This window comes from Acipenser ruthenus, chromosome 5, assembly GCF_902713425.1.
Source record: "Acipenser ruthenus chromosome 5, fAciRut3.2 maternal haplotype, whole genome shotgun sequence".
Classification (NCBI taxonomy): domain Eukaryota; kingdom Metazoa; phylum Chordata; class Actinopteri; order Acipenseriformes; family Acipenseridae; genus Acipenser; species Acipenser ruthenus.
Window position 1 is genome coordinate 78461184 of NC_081193.1, and position 24488 is coordinate 78485671.

Genomic DNA, 24488 nt, shown 5'->3' on the forward strand with positions numbered 1-24488 from the left:
CCTATGGTAATGTAAGGTAATCCAAGTTTGTGCTAATTGGGGTCTGTGAAACCAGCTGGAAAAAGTCCATTCACACTAATCAGTGACACCAGCCATATAACAAGAAAATAAGTAGACTAGTGTTTCAGTTTCCTAAGTGTTATGACATCAGTTTCTTAGAATGTAGGCCTTTGTCTGGGCCCTGGGTTATGAATGAATCATTGAAGGTCAACAGGTACTACTTTCCTTGCTTTCCAACCACGTTTAGAAGCTCGTTTTCAGTTGAATTAATTCCCCATCTGAGACCTCCATTTTGTGAGACTGCTTTAGAATCATCTCCGTCAATGAGGATAATTCCCAGACATTTAATCCTTCTCCGGCAGTTAATACTAGTGTGAGATCCCTACCGGATGCATACATTAGATATATAATAATAATACAGTAGTTGTTTCAAAATTCTCCGGAGTATTTTTGAATGATTTGTCATGAAACCACCCTTGTAAGATTGTAGTTCTTAAAATGTCATTTATATTGTAATTTGTAAGTTGTAGAAATACATCACTGTGGTTGACTACCTGATGAACAAAAAGTTTACACCTGTGGTACATTTGGGTCTTAAGCAATTGTCACCATTTGTTTCTCCCATCAATAAAATTCCAAATCAATTTTTTTTTTTTGATTGAATATTTTAGTAGCCCCCACCACTGTAACTTGAAAAGTGGTACAATGCTACATAATTAGAAACAACATCTTGTGTCCATTCTGTTTTTTGTTTTTTTTTAGGTTCTAACAAGAAATGTGCCACCTGGTGGACCTCTGGGGGATTTTTCACAAAATGTCGTTGATGCATTTGCATTGAAAAAGACTGTGGCGACTGATCTGAACCGGTGAACATGTGGGGACCAATGTATAAGGTGTATTCCGGGTATAGGCAGTATGAAATACATTTCAACAGCAGCCTATCTGCAGCAGAAGGCTTTTTCTGGATGTTAATGCTGAGCACTGATAATTCCCCATTATAACAGGACAAGGTTCAAATGGGTATATCTAAAGCCACCTCAGTTCAGAAATCCATCTTTTAGTAAGTTTGAGTCTTTTCAGAAGAAGTGCCTGTGATTAATTAGCTAGTAAACCTGGTAAATATTGATTTAAGCAGAGTCATTTCCCTGTTGGCTGAAAGGGGCGGGGACAATTTCATGCTGCATGTAAATGACCCAGGAAGTGCAAGACAGTCTAAAAGCGTGGCATGCAAACAGAGATCCCTTTAACTTAGTGTAATACCAGATACCATTTTAAAAAAATCGAAATTACTATAACATGTGTTTGTTTCAAAACTGCACATTTGAGACCAATATAGTGAATAAAAGGGCACAACAGGTAGGATTTGTGAAATGATTATATTATTTGTTAGCTACAACCACTTTAAAAGGACAACTGCAGTATTTAGATAATCTGCTGTTGTCTTCTGTATTCCCTTTCCATGTGAACAACACAGTTGATACATTGTCAGCTGGTTATTTACTTCAAGTTACTATAGTCAGTCCTTGTAAAAGGTTCCCCAGAATATCTTCACTACATTATTAGTGTTAAATCCTTTAGGATGCACAGGAATTTCTGGTCTCCGAAAGATATACGACACACTTTTGCTTGTGTTACCGCTGTTCATATTAAAGGGGTTCTGTGGAGTAGCACACACCACACTGTATGTTACAGTTTTTCCCTACTGACCCAGTATGCCTGTGATTTCAATGATTTATCATTTCTTCTGAACACAAAATGCTGTATTAATTTTTTTTTCTCATGTCACTCAATAATACTCTGAGAATTCTGCAACAATCTTCGGTTCTACTGTGAGAATGTTGAAAACAGAGGACTGGAGGTTAAACGTTTTACCAAAATCTATGCAGTTTACCTGCATTGTGTGACAATGACCTTCATAGATTACAACTGGGAAAGAAAGACGGACAGCTGCAAAGCAATGCCAATAGGGTGCAGTGCCAACATGTGCTGTCAGGACAGCACTGATTCGACAGGGCAGCAAATCTGAAAGGTGTTTAAATGTTCTGGATGAATATGTTACCATTCATCAACCCTTATAAATGTGTAATTATGCACTGTGAAAACATGGTTAAGCATAGGTAAGCATTGTAAAGCCCGGAGAGGTATGGTAAAGCATTTCAATAAACATAACAAACCATGATAAATGCATACAACTGTATAACCATGGGAAAACTGCAAAAATACAGTGCAAATTTACTGTGGTGAACTTGTATAAGGGAATTCCTTCAGCGAAGTTGGAATGGAGATGTGCAACCTGTACTCTAGAATGGCACCAATTCTGAGAGCGTTCCTCATGAAACATAGTAGTTTGTAAGTTTGGAGAGGGCAGCACCTGTCAACAGAACATCTACCATCTCTCTGTTAAAGTCTGTCAGATTAGCCATCCTACCCATTGTGACAGCAACTGACTTGGAACTGGGAGATGCAGCATTTTTTATATTATAGAACACATGAAAGGGATCCCGTTCACATTACAAAGTAATACGTAATGTTAGGAAGATCCTGTTTACATACAGTTGTGATCTACCTTTGTAGGTAAGATAATAAAGGCATTTTACAGAAACGAGAAAGTAAATGTGTGCCAAAGATGTGATGTCATATTAATGGATTTAATATGACAGCCCCTGCAATTTCAAGCTGTCCCTATTTAGCTCTTGCCAGCAGCATACGCTGAGGTTTTTGACTTGATAAAAGCAGTTAAAAGCTATTCGCTTGAATATGAATGCCATTTTGCAGCTATCAGAACTAGTTCCTGAGGCCAGCAAACTGCTCTAATTTCCACTCCCTGGGTTACAGAAATAACACAGATATGATAACGGATGACCGAATATTCTCTCGAATTGAATCACAAACGTTTTACACGCTTATGTAAAACAGCTCACTCACTCGTAAATGTCAAACGCCATGCACAAGAGCAAGGGATAGGGTGGTATGGTGAATCCTTTGATCAATTCTGGATAACGGAATTCCTTGGAAAATCGCGGAATTCACATTCTTCCACTGATTCACCATATTCTACAGCAACATTGTCATGATAATTACCATAAACAGACTGTTAAAGTGACCTGAAATATATACCTTAGTTGTTCGGTTCTAGTTTAGTTAAATTAACAGATGTTTTGTCTCCTTCAAAAAGTGGGAGTTCATTAAAGACTGAAGTTAAAGCTTTGAAAATGTGCCCCACTAAGAAGTCTTGTGTGATGTGATGTTTTTGTTTGACAGTTTATGAAGATTTTACTGACAAAAATGCTTGATATATTAAATTGGAAATACTTAACCCATAAATAGTTTAATATGATTAGGTTTACATTGTTATAAGTCATTATTAATACAAATACTAAACACATAAGATGCTCCCTAAAACACTCCCAAGATATCTACTTAAAATGTCAGCAGTTTTTTGCATATTTTCCCTCTGATCTGGACTGCCTCTCCTCATGAGTCACACCCACAGTACAAGACTCTTCCAGCTGCATACGTCAGGCAGTATCCTTTATGTGACATGGGCCCAAATGTTTATATACTTGACTTATTGTCTGGATGTATAATAATAATGTGAATATGATGGCAGGTTACGTTCGTCACCCTGATGCTTCCCCAGTGAACTGTAAACGCTTGATAGTAGCCTATTCAATTTGAAATTACCATGCAAATATAGCATGGAATTTGTGCTGCTTGAATGTAGTTTCTAAACTGGTGCTGCAGTAATGGCTGTGTTTTCACACTTAGGCCCCTCATGATACACACTGAGCAAGCGCAGCATGTGTCTTGTGCTCCAGTGGTAGAGCAGCTCCAACTAGTCATGTATAATGCAGATTAATCTCCTGAGGCACACAATAAAAATAGCTGGGAAACATCACTGCTGCACCTAGACATGGGCTGATGTTTATGGTCTATTACTGTATATACTGTACAGAGCTGGATGGACCCAAAAGCAGGCTTTTCAGTAGCAGAGTGCACTTTGTAACTCAGTCCATATGATTCCTTCTAAAAGTACCTACTGTAAGAGAAGGCTGAAGGCTGTCAATTACAGTCTGGTCTCTGGATTCCCTTACTGTCTGTTTATCGATCTGAAACATCACCCACTACAAATGCTGATTTCACCTTAACTAAGTTTATTTATTATACCATGGTATGGCAGTGAGGCAGGTTGAAAGCCCTGATGGTGCTCGGGTATGTGTGTGTGGGGGGAATATTAGGTGGAATAGAGGGAGTTAAAATCCTCCCTGCAAAAACACGTGGGAATGTGGCAGGAGCCATGAATTGAATAAATGATTACATGATTAATTAAGGCTGCAGTCACAGGTGGATAAATAGGGTGATCACGGGAGTTAGAGTTTTAATGTTGATGTTGGTGAAAGGTGTGTTTTCGTGTTCCGTGCTGTCGTGTCCCGTCTGTTTATTTATGTCTGTGTTTTGTATAGACCTTTTGTTTTGACCCTTGTGCCTGTTATTTTGTTAATATGTTTTTGTTCTGTTTATTATTATTATTATTATTATTATTATTATTATTATTATTATTATTATTATTATTATTATTATTAAACGTGTGCACCAGCGCTTAAACCTGCATTCTCTGCCTCAGAGTCTCTTCCTGGTCAAAACAGCCTTGCCAGTGCCGCATATGGTAAAAATCAAATAAACTGCTGTTCTGCATGGTGCAGTTGAGGTAAAGCAAAGACAAACATGGTAAACACATAGTATAGAAATACCAGGCGAAAGCATTTTGCCATGGTAATTATCCATGTTAAACAATTAGGTTCTTGCTTTTAGTAACTTCAATTTCAAGTACGATACCATAATAACTTTTATCTAGGTAGTTCAACAGTAGTGTTATAAATCAATACAGCTGTTTCAACCTGCCATTGATAAGAACTTGATCTGTGATTCTGTATATGGGTTCATTATGGTGGGGGAACAAAAAAGACGCAGCTAAAGATTTTATAACAATGTTTTCCCCCAGAAACACTCTGAAAACTCACCCACTGGCTACTAATAGCGCATATTTCTATGATTTACCCTGTTGGGCAAATTTCCTTCTAGTCAATTATAACACCGTGTAACAATTTTTTTTTTTTTTTTGGTTCCTGGGTAGTAAGTGTTATTTTCTAATTGCTTATGCCTCAAAAGTATAGAAAATGGCTATTATTCCCCACAAACTTTGCTTTTGTGACCAGGACAGTGATATTTTGAAATTTACCTATTTTCCAGAACATTCCAGATAGATTCAGTGCTGAGTAAACTTGGAGTAACTTCTAGAACTTTCTAGTAATATAAATAGTAGTATAAATACAGGGGCCTTAAGCCCACCATTTTAGTTTAGTTCCAGCTGCCTAAGTGGATACATATCTGCATTTTTCTGAGATGGCATCAAGAGGCTGCAATGGTGGCATTCCTGATGGGTCTCCAAGGTGGTTTTACCAAGTTTCCCTGCTATCTTTGCCTTTGGGACAGCAGGGACACCAAGGCGCACTACCACAGGCGGGACTGGCCACAGCGGACCGAGTTCTCTGTGGGGAGGAACAACGTCAAGTGGGAGCCACTGGTGGACACCCGGAAGGTGCTGATGCCACCACTGCACATCAAATTGGGCCTTATGAAACAATTTGTCAGAGCTCTAGATAAGGAGTCGGCAGCCTTCAAGTACCTTCAAGACTTCTTCCCTAAGCTGTCTGAGGCAAAGGTCAAAGCCGGTGTCTTCATCGGACCACAGATAAAGAAGATCCTGGAGTGCAATGAATTCCCCAAGAAGCTCACTAGTAAGGAGAAAGCGGCTTGGAACAGCTTTGTCGCAGTGGTTCGGGGCTTCCTGGGCAATCACAAGGCCGAAAACTATGTGGAGCTGGTTGAGACTCTGGTGAAGAACTACGGCACAATGGGCTATAGGATGTCCCTCAAAGTCCATATCCTTGATGCTTATCTTGATAAATTCAAGGAGAACATGGGAGCGTACTCGGAGGAGCAAGGCGAGCGCTTTCACCAGGATATACTGGACTTTGAACGCCGCTACCAAGTACAGTATAACGAGAACATGATGGGAGACTACATTTGGGGGCTGATTCGTGTAAGTGATTTACAGTATAATCGTAAATCTCGAAGAACTACTCACTTCTAAATCTTTTGTAGTCATTTTTGTATTACTTTAGTATAAATACATGTTAATTTGGATTCATATGTTTTTTTCTGACTTTATGTGAACGAAAAGACACAAATTCGCCCGTTTTCTCACTGTCTGGTCACAAAAGCAAAGTTTGTGGGGAATAATAGCCATTTTCTATACTTTTGAGGCATAAGCAATTAGGAAATAACACTTACTACCCAGGAACAAAAATTGTGTTACATAGTGTAATCACTCCCAAGCCATGGCCTTGCTTCATTTAAATATTACATCTTTGCTTTTAGTTAAACAATATAAAAAATATGGGGAGTATATTTTCCAAGCATTTACTCCAGTCTTTAGTTAACTGAACAACTAGGGAATACAATGTCTTTTAAGCGCTCTTAAATTGGTTGTTTCTTAGAGCAGATGTATAAGGACACCTAGTGGTGTAAAAGAAGAATAACATCTAAAGGTTCATACACCGTATAGCCGCTTTATTAGGACCTGTACCTAATATTGGGTTGGGTCACAATTTTTCACCTCTTAATACTGCGAAGGTGTCTCAAGTGATGTTAGTACATTCAGGCATGTCTGTCGTGGTGGATGGATGCATTATCATCTTAAAAAGTAGCCATCATCATCCGGCTACAATCATAGCATTACTGGGTGGACCTCATCTTTAGGTAAAATATGGAATTCAGCTGCCTTTTGATTGTTCAAGGGAGTCATCCATCGCATGATATCTGTAAATATATTTGTATTGGGGCAGGAATTTGGGGTGAAATTCCTGCATTGTGTTTAGTTCCCCTGTTTAGTGTTTTACTTAGCTGTAATTTCTAGTGCTTGACTAGTCCCTGACCATCAGTCTCCCTGCCACAGCACCACACCAGAAATCCACTTGGGTAGATTAAAGTGGCCAGGTGCTGTATATTGGCTTTGTTATTACAGATAATTCCATATAGCACTAGTGCTTGTACTATTCTATATACCATGCAGGTCTGATTCTCTTAGTCATTCTTACTGTAGACAAACTTTTCTTAAGTAGATGAACATGTCAGGCTTCATTTAAGCAATGAACAATTTAACAGAACGAGAAGGGCCGTACCAGACGGTAAAGCCCTCTTATGAGGGTTCTATTGCTATTAGAAAATGGATATGTTAAAAAAAATTACATTAAGTTTTTCTGTTTTCTGTTTATGCAGCACTAGTTTTTGTTGCTAATGAATACAAATGTTTTCTTCAATATTCCAGGATTGGTTGCCCAGAATTCCATCAGTAGTCTTGTAGCCTTCATACCAATAACTAAATAATACCTCAATACTAAAACAAAATCTTCTACTTACATGGAGCTGTTCTTTAGTTCAGGTACCTCGTACACAAAATCGAACATGGTTTGTAAAAGAATAAACGTACAGCTAACTTACTGGCGGCGCTCGGCCAATTGTGCGCTGCCGCCTATGAGCTCTCGTCCATTGTCGGCAGTGGAGTAGCCTGGACTCGAACCGGCGACGTCCAGGCTATAAGGCGCATCCTGCACTTTACTGGATGCACCACTTGGGAGCCCCTAACTTTTTTTTTTTTAAATTAGGATTTGAGTGCAGGCTTGTGTATTTGTGCAAGTTTCAGTATTTAAGTTATTGTTAGGTTCTAACCTTTAGAAGTCACTGATAATTTGGGTAATTATAGGCCTATATCAAATTTGCCTTTTTTTGTCTAAAATTTTGGAACGTGTTGTGGCACAACAATTGAATAATCATCTTTCAATAAATAAACTCTATGAACCTCTTCAATCAGGCTTTAGACTGCTACATAGTACTGAAACAGCCCTTGTCAAGGTTGTAAATTATCTTTTAATGGCTTCTGACTCAGGTGCTCTTTCTATTTTAGTTTTACTGGACCTTAGTGCCACTTTTGATACCGTAAACGATAACATTCTACTGTGATAAGAATCAGGTCATGTTACTCGGTTCTCCGCACTTAATCCGGAAATCTAACAGTTTCAGCATGGCTAATGATGGTTTGCTCGAAAATGAATGATTTGGGGGTCATTTTTTACCCTAGCTTAACTTTGTGTACAGAATATCACCAAGATGTCCTTTTCAATCTAGGAATATTGCCCGGCTACGCCCTGTTCTCTCTATGCCTGCTGCAGAAAAACTGGTCCATGCCTTTGTCTCGTCCAGACTTGACTACTGTAATGCCTTGCTTGCTGAGGTTACCAAGAACACCCTCAACAAACAGCAGCCAGGGTTTTGAGTAGGTCTCGATCTGGTGATCATATTACCCTTTCTGGAATCCTTACACTGGCTTCCTGTTAAGTTTCGCATTGATTTGAAAATCTTGCTATTGACTTTTAAGTCCTTGAAGGGCATGTCTTTTCCTTATATAGCTTACCTTTTGTCTATTTATACCCCTAGACGCAATTTGCAGTCCACTGATGTTGGACTCTTATGTGTCCCCACGACCAGACTACGAACTGTGGGTGGTCGGGCCTTCTGTTCCTATGCCCCTAGGTTGTGGAATGCCCTTCACAAAGAAATTATGGACTCTGAATACTGGCTCTTCCCTGGCTTTGTTAAAGAAAAGAGCACCATCTTGTGCTGTTACTGTGATATGCTGAAATAGAGTTGCTGAAAGTAATCAGACTGCATCCAGTTGTTTGATTTCTTCCAGTTGTTATTCAAAACCGGAGACTAGTTGCTATTGTGATTACTGTATTGCCACTGACAGAAAACACGATTCTCCATTTTGTTTAACTTAATGCGCTATACTGAATTTAAATACATAGATTTAACATATTGGACAGCGAGGAAGCAGACTGAAGTCTAAATTGACAGACAACATTCAGAGGGCGTGTACTAGAACAGAGATTTTCTTTTATCAAGCAGAAAAAAAGTAAAATACATGAACACTGTATTTACGTATTTTCAGATGGATTGATTTGGAACAGTAATTAAACAAAGTTTGAACGCTAACATTCGAGGTCCTTTACCAGAGATTAAGACCTCACATTGGCCATCTAGGTTAAAGGAAATATCTGATCCATAAAAAGTGGAAATGCAGAAAAAATGACCAGTAAGCTATTATGGAACATATTTAATTGTCTAATAGAAACACATATTAAAACAAAGAAAGAAAAAACGAAATAATTTCTGGGGTTCACTGCGGTGTCCGTAACCGATTTTGCCAGGAATAGCATTCATTGTCCTTGGACGTCTGCAATGTCGCAGTAGCTCCTTCCCTGCTCAAAGTCCTAGTCACCGTCCTACTGTATTTCCCTGAGCAGGTGCTGTAATCCTGTCCCTGCTCTGATTCAGTGCAGATGCTTTCCCTTCCAGAGAACGTCTCATCTGTGGTGTCCTGGGGAAAAGAAGTCTCACTCCCCACGGAATACATTCCACTAACCTGCCAGATGTCAGCTTCTACAAAGGATTCCAAACAGGTATGACTAAGAGGATCAGTATCAATGGATGTCAATTAAAGCAGTGCTAACCAATGTGTCCACATTTATTTATTACAAGCATCATTTTATTGTATTGAAAATACATACATATTGGGGTTTTTTTACGTTAATTCAGGATATGAAAATAATTCAAATACAAACTAGAGACAAGCTGCTGCGTCTTGGTACTGTATCTGTGCTACAAGTCATATAGTCCTACACAAGGAGATAGAGATAATGTTACTAGAGCTATTAAGAGTTAAGAAATGGGATTTTAAAAGCATTCATGAAGAATTAAAGCACCAGTAAACAGGTGGGTCTACCATGCATTTACCTGGTGCAATAAAGATATTGTACTTTCACAAGGTGTAGTACTAGTACATGCCAACACAGTGCATGTTACATGTGGACTGTTGTGGACATGTTGGCAGGTTAAGAGATAAGAGTCATTGTCCTGACCACTTGAATGGACTAAAATCAGTAACCTGGAGGAAGCAGATCTGCACCCCTACCCCAACCTCAATATGTGATGCACAGTACTACCAGCTAGAATGGCAAAGTTGCTTTGGAGCTATTCCAAAGAAGTGTACTTGGTGGCGCTGTAAACCAACAAAAACATGAGATCAGTACTGATGTGAGTTAAGATTTAAAGTGGGGTGAAGGAAAACAAATGTCTGAATTGAGGCGGTGACAAATAAAAAAGAACAGAAAAACAGTGAACCCTTGAGCTATCGACATGAAAACAGACTGTCTAAATTTAGCTATGCAATGGGAGTGTTATTTGCATCCCTGTGTGAGGGGGAGCTCTCATTACGTCTGCTGGCAGTGTGTCCGACTACAACCAGTGCCATTACCTTTCATGAGAAGTTAATTCACAAAACACAAAATAACAATTTAAAATAAATAAATAAATAAAGGGCTTCTGATGCCTTACCATCCTCGGCTGATGCCTCACTGCTGTAGCCGTCGTACTCTGCAGACAGCGGGCTGTACTTGTGCCTGGTCTCCCACATGTATCCCTTCTGATGCCGGCTGTCTGTGGCGCGTCCTCCTTGGGACCGGGACACCGCCTCCTTGTACTTTCCAACCACATCATCCTCGCTCTCCGAAGAGGAGCCTCGCGGGTCCCCATCCTGGTAGTTGTTATCTGTGAAACACACAGAGAATCCACATTCTGTAAATGTGCTGTTTTCCACAAGGGCCAATATTGTTATATCTGTATCTGTCGCTGTTCAAAAGTTCAAATTTAGCTGAAGGCCAGATGACACACTGTCAAAGACTTTTCGGGGACCTTCCTGACACTTACATAATTTAAGCTATTGATTATATTATTTTATTTTATAGATCGATTCTGCATAGTAAAATTGCTGTTACTGGTGTTAAAAAGCAGATCATTCAATTTACATGAATGCAAGTAAAGTATCTACACATACTGTAAGTCGTCAAGTTTCAAATCTTTACCTGTGTTTTTTGTTGCACTGCAACATGGACCAGCTTATATTCATATAGTGAGATTTGAATTTATAGATTGTTTTCAAGAGTTTAATCGTTTGGTACCTGCCAAAGTAAGCTACAGACATCGGTCTCCAATTTTCTTTTTTAAGCAAAGCAGAAAAAGATGGCAAAAGACAATTGATGTAGACCATATTGTCAATACTGTAGAACACAATAAGTAAAGACAGAAAACAGATTTTTGACACCACTGTCTGTCAATGCTCTCATTAACCAATAGGTGTCTCTATTTAGCCACTACATTAGTACACTGCTGACTGACTTGATACATTTGTAGCACTTTTTATAGATTTAGCGATACACCCTGTGATACTCAATATAAGCTACATAAAATGTTGTTATTGTATTATTTAGAAGTCCTAAAAAAACATCCATTAATACCATCTACACAGCCCTGTCAATCCAATAGCTGATGGTAACGGGATGTTAACATTGGCAGGTACTAATGAATGGAAAGTTGACATGGTGCTGGCTGAAGGTCAAACCACTCAGCTTGATTGGAAAGAGCACGTTTCCAACTCCACAGTGGAATCACCGTGTTACAACCAGATTAGTAAAATTCACATTGTCATTGCAGGGGATATGATCAGGCTGGTGTCTTGAATAAATAAATAAATAAATAAATAAATAAATAAATGACAGGTGGTTACTTAGACGTTTTACTGCAGTCTTTGAATCTATCTAAATGTATACCTACAGTAATAAACAGCTTATGCTAGCCAACTTCCCCTCACTAATCGGCCTATACCTCCTTGTCTAGCTACTAGAATGTAGTTCAAGTTAAACTTTGAGTACAAGGTGAATATAGAATAGAGATTTCTATCATAGGTGACGTTTTTTCAAAAGATAAATATTCACTTTCCGGAACCGAGTTCTGTATGCGATTTCATGCTGTGATTTGTATTCTCTGAAATACACAATGACACATGCTTATTGTTTCAACGTGAACTTGCCCATACTTTTGCTATGTCAGTGCAAGTTGGGCTTTGCATTTTTGTTAGAAGAATAGTAATTCTCTCTTTGTTTGTACAGCATTTTCATATCTTCAGTACTTGTTCCATATTCTACTCATTTGGGAGGTCGAAAAATAACGTCTAATTGAGAAAATGCCTCTTCACATTTGGAACACCACAATATGGCCCTTGCCCACAGCCATGGCATTTGCTCTGCAGAAGAAGAAGACGAAGAAGTGTAGACTGGAAGTATGCAGAAGGCAACCTCATGAGGAAAGTTCATGCAAAAAGTGGCAAAAGCATCAGTCTCGATGAAAAGCTCAGCACACAGTAGAAACACAGCAGAGGAGGCCCACACAATACCCAAGAGAGTTCAACATGGGCATCTCACCTTTACTCTGTTTCTTTTTAATGTTCTCTTTTTTGCCCCCTTTTCTCTGATCTTCTTTGGATGAGCTTTTACAGTTCTGAGGCTTGCCCTCTGGGTCCCCTCTCTCGCTTGCTGGAGTCTTATAGCGTTTCCCTGATTTGGAGTCAGCAGGCGCCAGCTGACTTGTATCTGATGTCAAAGCCTTACTTGATTTCTTCTCCTCCTTCACCCTCACTTTCACACCTGCCTCCTTTGGCCTTTCCTTGGCAGCTTCAGAATCAGTGCCCGGTGGCTTGTGTTTAACAATTCCCGGATCATTTTTACTGTTTTTGTGTGTTCCATTGCCTGTCTCGCTTTTCTTTTTAGACAAGCTCTCTGAAGGCGGATAGCTCTCTTTTTTCCCACCTGATTCTTTTCTAACATCAGTGGCCGTTCTAGTTTTCAGATCACCCTGGTGGATCGATTCTGAGCCTTCCTTTCCCCCTGAAGCATTTCCTCTTTCTTTGTTTTTGCTGTCCCTTGATCTGGACTCTCCAGATTCCCTGCCTTGCTGAGTGCTCCTGCGTCTCTCACTCCTGCTCCCATCTGTGGCCTGAGACAGATCACTACATGTGGATTCGGTAAATGTTTCAGTGGAACGTGTAGACCCTGTGCTGTAATCCGTGGTGTAGATGTCTGGGTCCCTGGACCTACTGATAGAGGACTGTCGTTTTAGTTTTTGCCGGCTGGTGGAATTTGTCTGCTGGAGTGCCCCTTCCTTGCAGTTGATTGATCCCTCAGCTTCTTTCTCCTCCTCCTGTTTCGCCTTGCTGTCGGCCGTTGTAGCCTTGTTGTTCTTCTCCCCCTTTGGATCTCCCTCCTCTTCAGTCTGCAGGTTGTGTATCATGGTGGTCACTTGCTCCGTGACCGAATCCGTCACTGTGTATGTAACATCCCCCACAGCACTAGTCAGGTCATCCACTGCTTTAGTGAAAGAATCCATGATGGAGGAGACAGAAGGCAGAGCCAGGTTTTCCTGGAAACTTTTGAAAAATGCCATTGTGCTTGACAGGTGCTTTTCATTACCTCATTAGGTTGTCGTTATTACTTTTGCTTGACTGCTAAGCCTTTCTCAGACATACCGACTGAACTGATAGTGGTGCAGTCATCCCTCCCAACTCACTGCTGCTGGCATAGAAACTGGAAAGAAAAATTACAGTTAACATGGCGAAAACAAGGCAAAGGCATGACCCACAGGAATAGGAAATGTTGTTCTTTATTGCATCACGTGTACATCACTTTATACCTTGCCTAAAGAGAGAGCACAATCTTCATAATCTGGCTGACTTTGCCTGAGCTAGCACTGGTGGAAACAGCCTTGTTTGCCAGTGGGAATCAGGAATATGAAGTGAAGAAGCATTCCTTCCAGCCCTGGAATGTTTGAAACATGATTGGCAACAAACACATTTATAAGCAGGGATCCTAGGAATCCGTTTGCTGTGGAATAACATGGAAAAACGCAGATTTTCTACGTTTTTGGAGATCTTTTAGTTTTACACTTGGGGAGGGGCAAAAAACATGCAAGGCTTTTTTTGTTTGTTTGATAACAAACAAATGTGACAGAGAGTGAATGAATCCTAGTCAACAATCTCCCTCCTGATCTGTGAGGGCGCTGTATAACAGGAACAGTGTGCCTCGTAGTGGATGGTCTGGCAGTTCATTCCAGGGTCAGTCAGAAGCCAGCCATCCAGGAAGGGGACGGAGTCACAATGCCCGAAGTCATCGACCTAATGCATTACGCGATGTGTAGTTGTCACCACACCTACACAAGAGCACTCACTATTGGGAGAAGTGACCATGTCTGTGTTGTGTGTTAATTATTAGTGTCTTATTGTTTCGGGACTGAAACCTTTGTTTTTGCACGGAGCGACACACATTGCTGTGTCACGCCCGTGCTTATTATTTAAGTGTTGTTGACACGCAACCCAGCCAAATAAAGGAGCTGTTTTATTGAACTTTCACTGTCTTGTGTGTGTTATTCCTGAGCGCTGCACCAACTACACCTGTGCACTACAAACCACTTTGCCACACCAAATCAATACACATATAATATATTGTTATACTAGTGGAGTCCAGTGTATGTGAATATCTCCTGTGTTTGTATTGTCGACTGTATGTATTGGTTGTGTTTTATGTATTGAAAACCCCAAGCACTCCCTCCTCCTCAGTCTCTGAAGTTGTTACATTTGTGTGGCGGGAAGGAGCCTTGCTATATAAACTCAAGCATTCGCGCGCTCCGATTCCCAGCTGTGTTAGGGAGAGGTACTGCTGTACTGTGCTACTGTGGGAGTGTACTAAATGGAGGGCCCTAATGACAGGGACAGACCCTGCAGTGCTGACTACAACCTCTGTACTGTTGCTCTATTTTGTTAATAAACCGTACGACTGGTTTCAGTTAAACTGGCTGAGTCAGTGCCTTATTTTCCGCCGCCTAACAAAGCAAGCCTTTGGTCTCCATCCACCCTCCAACGATCTGCGAGACTCGCGCAGCGACCTGCCCGGGGTAAGCCAGGCAGTAAGCTGACCGAGATGGACGGGCAGGAAGTAACAATATAAACATTAACATGGGCAAGTTTGCTTTAAATTTACGTAAACATACCTGTGTAATAACACTGCTTCCAGTTCAGTTTACTTCAGTATTCAGAGCTGTTCAAAGATGCCGAAAACAACAAAAATAACCCCTAAAAATGGGGTCAACGAGTTTGGCAAGGACGAATTTTACATCGATGGTAATGTGGTGTTACACTCGTAGGCAGACCATTCTAGAACACATAAATTGAATGCAAGGAAACGTAAACAAGATGAGGCCGAAACAGGAGGGCCATCGGAAACACTGAAACAGACCACTGTGTTTGGATAATTTCAGTGTCTTACAACTGCCAAAGAACAGCGGGAAACTGTTTCAGATTTTGTCAAAATGTGTGTAAAAGCTGACATTCCTCTGTACAAAGTGGATCAACTGGCAGTTGGAGGTTTTTTCAGCAAACACATTAGGAAGGTGGTGCCATTGCAAAGTCAGACCAATTGTAGCTGGAATGCTGCAGCTCTATTTTAACAATAGCCGTCCGGATGATGAAGACTAACATGAATACTACTAACATGAATATATATATATTCTTTACAACAGGGAACTATTTGTAATATTTGAAGTAAAAAAAAAAGTATGTTTGTTTGTTTTATTTATTAATAGTGCTGGTAAGCTTGTAACTTAGAATTTGAAAGTGTAAACATTTTTATTTTATTTATTTATTTAGCAGACGTATTTATTCAAAGCGACTTACACGTGTTACACTGTAATACAAGGTTACAGTTCAAGAATAATTCAAGTTATAATCTAAAATACAACATAGAGGGACACAACAAATGTATGTCTTATAATGTGGCAGAGAAAACAAATTTTTTGCCCTTTTATTTTACTCGCGGAATGAAGCAGATTTTTTTTTTATCGGAGAATTTCATTTTTTTATTGCGGAAAACTAGGATCCCTGTTTATAAGTCAACCACAGCTGCTTAGTTAAGCAAAATAAACTTACAGAAAATATAATAGCAGGCATCCCAACAGACTTTATCTTACTTATCCCTTTGACCATAATCCTCTTGGCAGTGCTTGTGTAATTATAAGTGCTCTAACATTACTGAATAAGATCCGTTAGTCTAAATAATTAAACCTGTTGTCTTGCACAAAAAATGATTCATAGCAGCCTCCCACACTCCCACGTCAAAGGCAGAAGGCCTTGCTCCTTCAGTTTTAATATCCAGCATTGACATTGATGCTCTATAGACCTATGTAATGAGACTTAATAAAAATAAAAATGATTAATTGATTTGAATCACCTTGAGGTTTTCTTTTATCATGGTTAAAGAGTGAAAGACTTAAAATACTGATTTGATTTATTCACATATCTGTGTATTCATTGCCCACCGTAAACTTTAATGGTTTTTAAGGGGGGGTGGGGGCAATAAATCACCCTAGGTGAAAAACACTGACAAGGATTAAAGGAGTGGTAACCAAGGTTTTAACAATCCACTTTCTTGCACCCTATAAGGGCGTCTGCTAAGAAATAAAATAAATATTTGCACTAGCAATATCGGTCCTGCCAACGACTGCCCCCCCTTTTCGAAGCTTAAACGTTTTTTGTTTCTTTGCTTGTATTTGCACTCCTTTAATATAGAGTTTAAAGGTAGGTTTGGATTTAAATTGTTAAAAATAGCCAAGTATTTTAATAAGATAGGGGCTATTAAAAACCATATACTCTACTGGGGCCTATTACTTTATAACATATACAGTCCTTTGGATCATTTTTGGTTTAGAATTTTTATTATTAAAAGATGTGAACAATTCAAGGTTGATGTTCTGCAAAGTGAGCCCCACTGCCACTGCTGGGACCCTCAAACTGTCCTCTTGATCCCCAGTCCTGAACATGCTGTCCCTCATCATACCATCAGTTTGGAATGTGTTTTTGCTAGCATTAAAAAAAATAACACCCTTGAAGAGACTGTAAATATAATATTGGACCACATGGTGGTGCAAGCAAGTTAAAAGTAAATCGAAACACATTAAAGGGTGGAGGATTAGGATAATGTAAATGTATTTTTAATTGTGAAATGTGTCTGTGACAGGGTAGATGAATTCCCTGCACTGAAAAGTTCACCTCCCACCAGCAGAGGGAACAAGAGGAACCTGTCCATCCTGCAGGCTCTGGCAACTACGGGGTTAACATTCTGTAGGCGTCGGCTTACAAGGCTCCAATCCCAGGTAATTGGTAGGAGGCGGAGCTACTGTGTACAATAGGGGCAGCCTCTCCACTGGTTGGGGAAGTGTTCCTGAGGAGGCAGTGTGTTTCCACCAATCAGGAAGCTCCATCCCAAGGCACTATGAACTGGTTGATGACCATGAAAAATGATATGGCCATATCTACACTTTAAAAATGCAAAACTGAAGGACAGTAAAACATTGAAAAAGGTAAATACATCTGTACATTAAAGATTTAAAATAGTTACAATAATAATAAATTCACTAGTTACCAGTTTCTAATTGAAATAAAACCCTGATAATGGGGCTCTACCTTGGTAGTTTACCTTGTCTGGCAACTTCAAAACAGTAATACCCTCTAATGAGGGTTGTATTGCTTAATTCCAGAACACAATCAAAGCCACGCTGTCAAACCGTGATTCATGTAAAGTTTTGTGCTAATACGTTGATTGTCTTATCATTATACAATGGCACAGATAATTGCTGATACTGGTAATTGCTTCTTCAGTAATGTCAGCTCCTTGGTTTCCCACCCCTGTACTCACCTATCTTGTAAAAAGAGCAGTTAAGAGTCCTTCAGAGCTTTCTTAACACAACAGCAGAATCTGACTCTGATTGTCTACATATTGGTTAGATCAGGTAAATTGCCAAGGTGACTGTGTGACCGACTGCTGACCTATTTAATCCTTCAGCTTTGGGGACGAGCCAAAGTTCAACGGCATCACAAAGGACAGGACATATTTGTGGCAGGGAGCCAATACTGCTCCATTTCTATCACCCTTTGCTAACCTCTTTGAAATGTTATTATTGATCAAAATATAGCTGAGAGAAGACAGTCCACAACAGATTGCCCCACTAGAGTCAAAACAACCCCCAGCATTCTAAGGATGAAGGAAAACAGTTTTTCCACTGGACCACTATCTGTCATGTCTATACACGACAACACATTGTATTGGAGTAAGCCCAACCTCACGGGGCAGCCTTATAGACCCATTTCCAAGCCGAAGTTCCAGAAAGTAATTCTACTGGCGAGAGCCTTGCACTGTCCCAGTACCCTCATGCATTTTAATTAGGTAATTTGCATTTGGAAGGAGAATTTCTCTCCCTAAAAGAAAACTACATGTAAACCCACATTTTTGGTACTACCATACCCCACATATGTGTTTTTTCAGGGACGGTCAACAAATTCCAAGTATTTTGTGTAAATTACTTATATTTAGCCAGGGGAATTACAATGATACAACAGTTATCTGGAGCATAGTAACTCTCCTACTAAAGCCTCTTATAAAAAGGATAGGTGAGCAATATGGTCAAAGCTTAACCCTTTGCAGTCCATTGTCAGACCTGGTCCGACATTGCAATTATTCCTATCCGGTCCATTGTCGGACCCTGTCCGACATCATCAAAAAAACACAAAAAACGGGTTTCTAGTAGTTTTTTCTCCGGAAAAAGAGGCGTATCTCATGAATAGTCATACTTGCCCCTGGCATTACATAGGGGCGGTCATAAGGAAACAAGCTGGCTGTTACTGAATCAGCGCACAGAGACTATCACGGACATTTGCAGAGCTTTTTGAGATGTTATAGTAATAAAATAATGACTTGGATTGCATTATTGAGGAGTTTGGTGATAAAACGAGTGATCAGGAGATGATTGATCGGTATGTACGACTATTATTATTATTATTATTATTATTATTATTATTATTATTTATTTCTTAGCATATGTGAAAGCTATAGCGAGCGAAAGGGTGGGGCGTGGCTGGAGATGCCTAGTGAGTGCTTTGTTGATATGCAGGTCCTTTTAAACCTGTTTGACTGTGGAAAAAAAAATACTTTTAAACAGCGCATCTAAAATTAACTGCGCGTGAAAATAAATTGGACCTGACGCACCTGACGCGCAATTCATAAATGGACTGCAAAGGGTTAAGACGTGAGGGCCATGAAACATGATGCAGTGTTGTGACAGGGACTACCAGGTATTTCTGGTTTCTGAGACCTTAAAACAAACAAGATTAGCCAGATTGGAAAGCCACTTCGCAGAGTTTACCTTTCAAATCCTTGCCCGTTCTGTACTCGTCCATGCATGACAGGTCCCCGACATTCTCAAAGCACAGCTTCTTGTTGACGTATAAAAAAAGGATGAGCATGAGGATAACGAAGACTCCGACGGCCGACAGGAATCCTAGCGCCTCTGGAGACACTGAGAGGAAAGCAGACAGAAGAATAACTAGAAAGCTCTGGGTAACACAGCTGTTCCATGGCAAGGTCACAGACCTCCTAGTGGTAGATTCCATCAACAAAGAAAATGACTTCAATTTCAACCTGTTCCTTCGTGGCATTCAAGCACATTAACCGGAAGGGTGGGGTATGTATGTGTTTTGAACAGTGTGCGGATGTAGGAACCAAAAATAATTAAACAATACGCACGGCCCAAATGTTCTCTACTAAATGTCCATGTGATTGTGATTCCACTTCTATTGGTCTATTTGATCACTAATCAAATAGCAAAGGCTGACCCAGAATATACTGTGCATACCATGGGTATGAGTTAACTACAATGTGAAAGATATCAATCCCCACTGAAAGAAATTTATACAAATGCAAACCCTGCTGAAAATTCCAGAAACTGCCAATTAACTGGTGACCCGCTAAGTTGGGAATTAGAATACTTACTGATCCCTTTACTGGGTTTTCAGAACGATAAATGAAATCCCATAAAAAGTTTACTGCAAACAGTTGACTTTAGATCTTTTTAATAAAGGGAGTTTTACAGAGAGTTTTACTATTTTTTTCAGCTCAAGAACAGCTCAAGCACCAAGTGACCAACGTCTCCCAAACCAGCTTGGACCAGCATATAACAGTGCTAGCCATTGCTGGAATTCCCATTAGGGAGGGACAAAAAATAAACTGTATGGCGAACAGTCAGCCATTTACTTTCATTGTTTATGAAACAAATAGTCCTAGAGATACAACTAGTTGATTTTGCAAGAAAATACTGTATGAGCGATTCACACAGGAGATGTTCCTTAAAGTAACTGCAGCTAACAAAATAATTCCATAAATCGTACCTGTTTTGCACTTGTATCAAATATGGAGTTTTCAAAGAAACACATTGTATAGAATACATGTATTTTCATTTTAAAACATCATATTTGGTAATACTTTGGTTAAAGCAAGCTCTCAGTTTCTATGCCATATTCTTGGGTTATCTGTTTGTACTTGCACTTTTATGGGCCATTTCACAGCAGTATCCTCTGGGTCAAAGCAAATTACTGGCTGAAGGCATGTCAGTCAACAGGAAATGCAGCTGATTGGTTATTGGTGGGGAAAGAAGCCAGTGAAGGGGTGGGGAAAATGTCATCCTCCATGTAAAATGCCCCAGGAAGTGCAAGACAGTCTAAAAGTGTGGCATGCAAACAGAAATGTCTTTAACCTAGTACAGTACCAGATATCATGCTTTGAAATAAAATGTTTGCTAAAATGTCTGTTTCTTTCAAAACCGAAAATTTTAGACCTATATAATGAATGGATGTGCATGGTGGAGAAAATGTATGGAACATTTTTTTTTAACTATAATCACTTTAATAACCACATAACTTATATCAAGATACAACATCTAGATGAACCATGGTGCATTTTAAAATATTTTATATAGTCTTGGTTAGACATTTGTAATCTTATTATGTTTCTACAGAAAAAAAAAAACAGAAGTCTGCGTCCATATCACCCCTTTTCCATAAGACATAGGTGCCAACAATTTAGTTACTTTCACAAGCACATGCACTACAATAGTGACCTAGAGGATGTGTTTTAAACACTGAGCCACCAGCAAACTCCACATACCTCCACATGTAGCTTTCTCCCTCAGTGCTCCATTTAGCCTAATTAGTATTATTAATACCCTATTAGTGTTCCATCTGAGAATGCAAGCCTTCATCTGAGACGCCTGTCCCTTCATGCCTGCACAATATCTGATGGCACTGGCACAGTGAAAACCATGCGGTCGATAATATCCCATGAAAGGAGTGAAACCGGAGCCTGGCGGAGGTCATTACCAATTGATGGGGTCTGGTACCAGCACAGGACCTGGAAATTGCTTTTCTTGTATCAATTTGCATTCATGTAAGAGATCTGGCTGAGATCTTTGCCAGCCATATTCTGAATAATAAAAAGCATTCCCAGAAACCAGACTCTAACATTGCACTGTGCTTGTTTGGAGAAGAAAAAAAACCTAAAGATACACATTTGGAAATATAAGCAAAAAATAAGTAAAATAGTTACATACATATCCCGTCACAGGAATGAAAAATCTGGTATATGGAAAATAGGACATGACCTGTACATTCACCAACCATTTCCACACCGGTTGATGATGTATTGAAACATTATTATTAACTTCAACAGCTCTTTTTGCAAGAAAACTTAAATATCCCACAAATGTTTCCAGCCTTCTAAATTTGGCTCTAATTTTAGAAATTCTAATCACAATTGTCATTTATAATCCAACCAATATAAATTAACATTCCCTTGTCGTGATAGACAGACACACAAACTTCCACCAGACATCAAAGCTGGGCCCTGTATAAACTCCCCATATTCACCTAGCTTGACAGTGAGGGGTTGATAATATAACGTGACAGTGCTATTATTATTATTAGTTTATTTGCCAGACGCCTTTATCCAAGTCGACTTACAGGTGCTACAGGGCAGGCAATACAAGGTTACAGTGCAAAAACAATATTGAAATACAGTGTAGTTTACACTAAGAGCAAATACTACTAGAATACAATATAGTATAAGAAGTAACATGTTTAGGATTAAAACAATTTGTATAGACAATTACATAATAGTGCAAGGATAGTGCTTCAGCTGAGAATCCAGTAACATGGTGCTTAGGTCAGGCAAGTCCAGTGCATAGTAGGAGGGGTAGATCAAGAGAACTACCTTTTCAGAGACCTAATCTCCATTATTTAACTTAACAACAATAGCAATAGTGGATATTCAATCACTCCCTATTTCAATTTCTCACAACTAAGCTACTGTATTTGTAGAACACAACAAATACACAGTAGCGACTAAACCTAACTAGTGTCCAGTCCTAACTAGAATTGGTCTGATGTGCAGCCTAGGGCATCTTGTGTACATAGCAAAACTGTTCAATGCCTACATTAGTGGTGGGCAACCCATGGTCTACTTAACGCATCTACCTGCGGCCCCCTCATCCAGCTGAAAAACATCAACGTACACGGCTTCTTTAAAAAGTGTAGAATTTACTGTGTTAACAGAGTGCTGTTGCAAGGTATGAAGCTTCAGTTTGCACAAGAGTTTTGTTGCTGATTAAACCCGACAGTTTAGTTGAATACTTCTCTGTGGTAATAATTATAGCTTTTAAAAAAAAAAGAGAAAGAAAAGAAATGGATCGATTTGTGACATTGTTGAGATATCACATACCTAACTTTTAGGGTGCATTGCATAATTCACCAGGAGGAACTTTGTGCAAAGCTGGACAAGGGAGATAGACTGAAAGCTGTGATGGACAAAGTGGTGCATGCTGTTAATTTTATACGAGGGTGACCATTGCACCATCGGCAGTTTATCGAACTTCTGAATCAACTGGATACTGAATATGGGGACCTCATCTTACACGCTGAAGTACATTGGCTAAGCAGGGGAAAGGTACTGGAATGTCTCACTGCACTACTCCCATCTATCCGTTTCTTATTCAGTGTTCTCATGCACAGGATGAACTTGTGGGTGCTGGATTTGGCATTTCTCACTGATCTCACTGATCATCTCAACCTGCTAAACTTGGATATGCAGGGTAAAAATCACCTCCTACCTACTCTAATTGCCATCGTCAGGAAATTCATGCTACATTTACAGTTAATGCCAGCTTAGCTGCAGTCTCACAATTTCATGCATTTCTCCCATCTTAAAGAAGCAATGAACTGCTCTGATGCCAGCGAGGTAGAGTATGATACGTCCGTTCACTCAGGCATGCTTACTGGACTAGCAGAGCGTTTTGAAAAAAGGTTTTCATCACTAAATGAGCTGGAGCCATTCATGTCATTGCTTACAAACTGGTTCAGATTTGACTTTTGTTTGCCAGAGGCTTGGGCTTGACAAGAAAAACTTTGAGGAGGAACTCCTTCACATGCGTACACTGTATGACGACGTCATCAACCAGCTGAAGAAAGAGGGCATTCCCCAACTATGGCAAACCTTTTCAGGCCCTGTTTTCCGCCTTTGCGCTGGAAAGCTGTTGTCAATTTTTGGTTTAACCAATACATGTGAACAGACATTCTCTGTGATGGGAAACATCAAAAACAACAAACGCAACAGACTGACAGATGGAAACCTCACTGCTGAGGTGTGATGTGCCTGCACCTGCCTTACTCCTAACTTCAAAAAGCCAGTGGAAAATATGATCACACAGCGTTGCATTAAGTAAGTAGCACATTTTTCTTTAAATGCTTTTTCTTTTGTATTGATGTGTTCAATCCTTTATTACATTATTAATGTTTATATAATGTAATATATAGCTCTTTAAATTAAAATGTATAATTTTGCCTTGTAATTGCGGTAAAGGGGGTCTTGCGGCCCTTGGAGTTGTTTGAGGGCCGGATCTGCAGCCCTCTGATTAGCTTAGGCCTACATGTTCTGGAGGTTAGAATTCTTGTTGTGAAAACATTACAAATTTATCTTCCTCTGAATTTCCTGGCTGGCACACAGGCAGATGCTTATATAGGTCGGACTAGTAGTCTGCCAACCGCAAACACTGAAAACAAATTTCAAGTGAGATAGCTACCAACTGGAATTGTAGGTTTTATTTAATACAGTTTTGGAGGTAGCTCAGTAGGTCAAAAAATAATGGTCTCTAATTAGTCTGGGGTTCATAACCCGGATACTGTAAATCTTGCATGAAAGATCTAATCATCAGTGTGCCGGTAGATGTGTTGTGCATAGCAGATGATACACAGTAGGAAATGCTGTTCTTCATTCATAAACTGAGTTCTACTTTATTGACAAGACAACTCAACATAAACGCCTCTTACTGGTTTTTTTCCCCCCACCTACAGTACATTGCAATTCACTTATCACAAAACAAAAAATCCACTGCAAAAACATACAGTATATCTGCTTCTTTTTGCCTGCAGCGGGTGATGTGCTTTCCCTGGTTAACCTAACACGGCCAGATTCAATATGCTTTCAAGAGCAGTTGCTACAAGAGCCAAACACCAAAACAGGACACTTGAGACTTAAACTTGGTTTGAACTC

At 39.7% G+C, this 24488-nt stretch overlaps 1 protein-coding gene across 5 annotated transcripts in view; it reads right to left on the reverse strand.

Moving 5' to 3' along the window:
* The window catches only part of LOC117403418 (synaptotagmin-14), an 89661-nt gene that overhangs the window by 15162 nt on the left and 50011 nt on the right, over positions 1-24488 (reverse strand). For all 5 annotated transcript variants that reach the window (XM_034005546.3, XM_034005545.3, XM_059024566.1 and 2 more), the window contains 2 exons: positions 19258-19410; positions 10516-10728 (listed from right to left, as the gene is read on the reverse strand). In XM_034005546.3, the coding sequence (XP_033861437.2) occupies positions 10516-10728; positions 19258-19410 (366 nt within the window). The remainder of the gene's footprint in view (positions 1-10515; positions 10729-19257; positions 19411-24488) is intronic.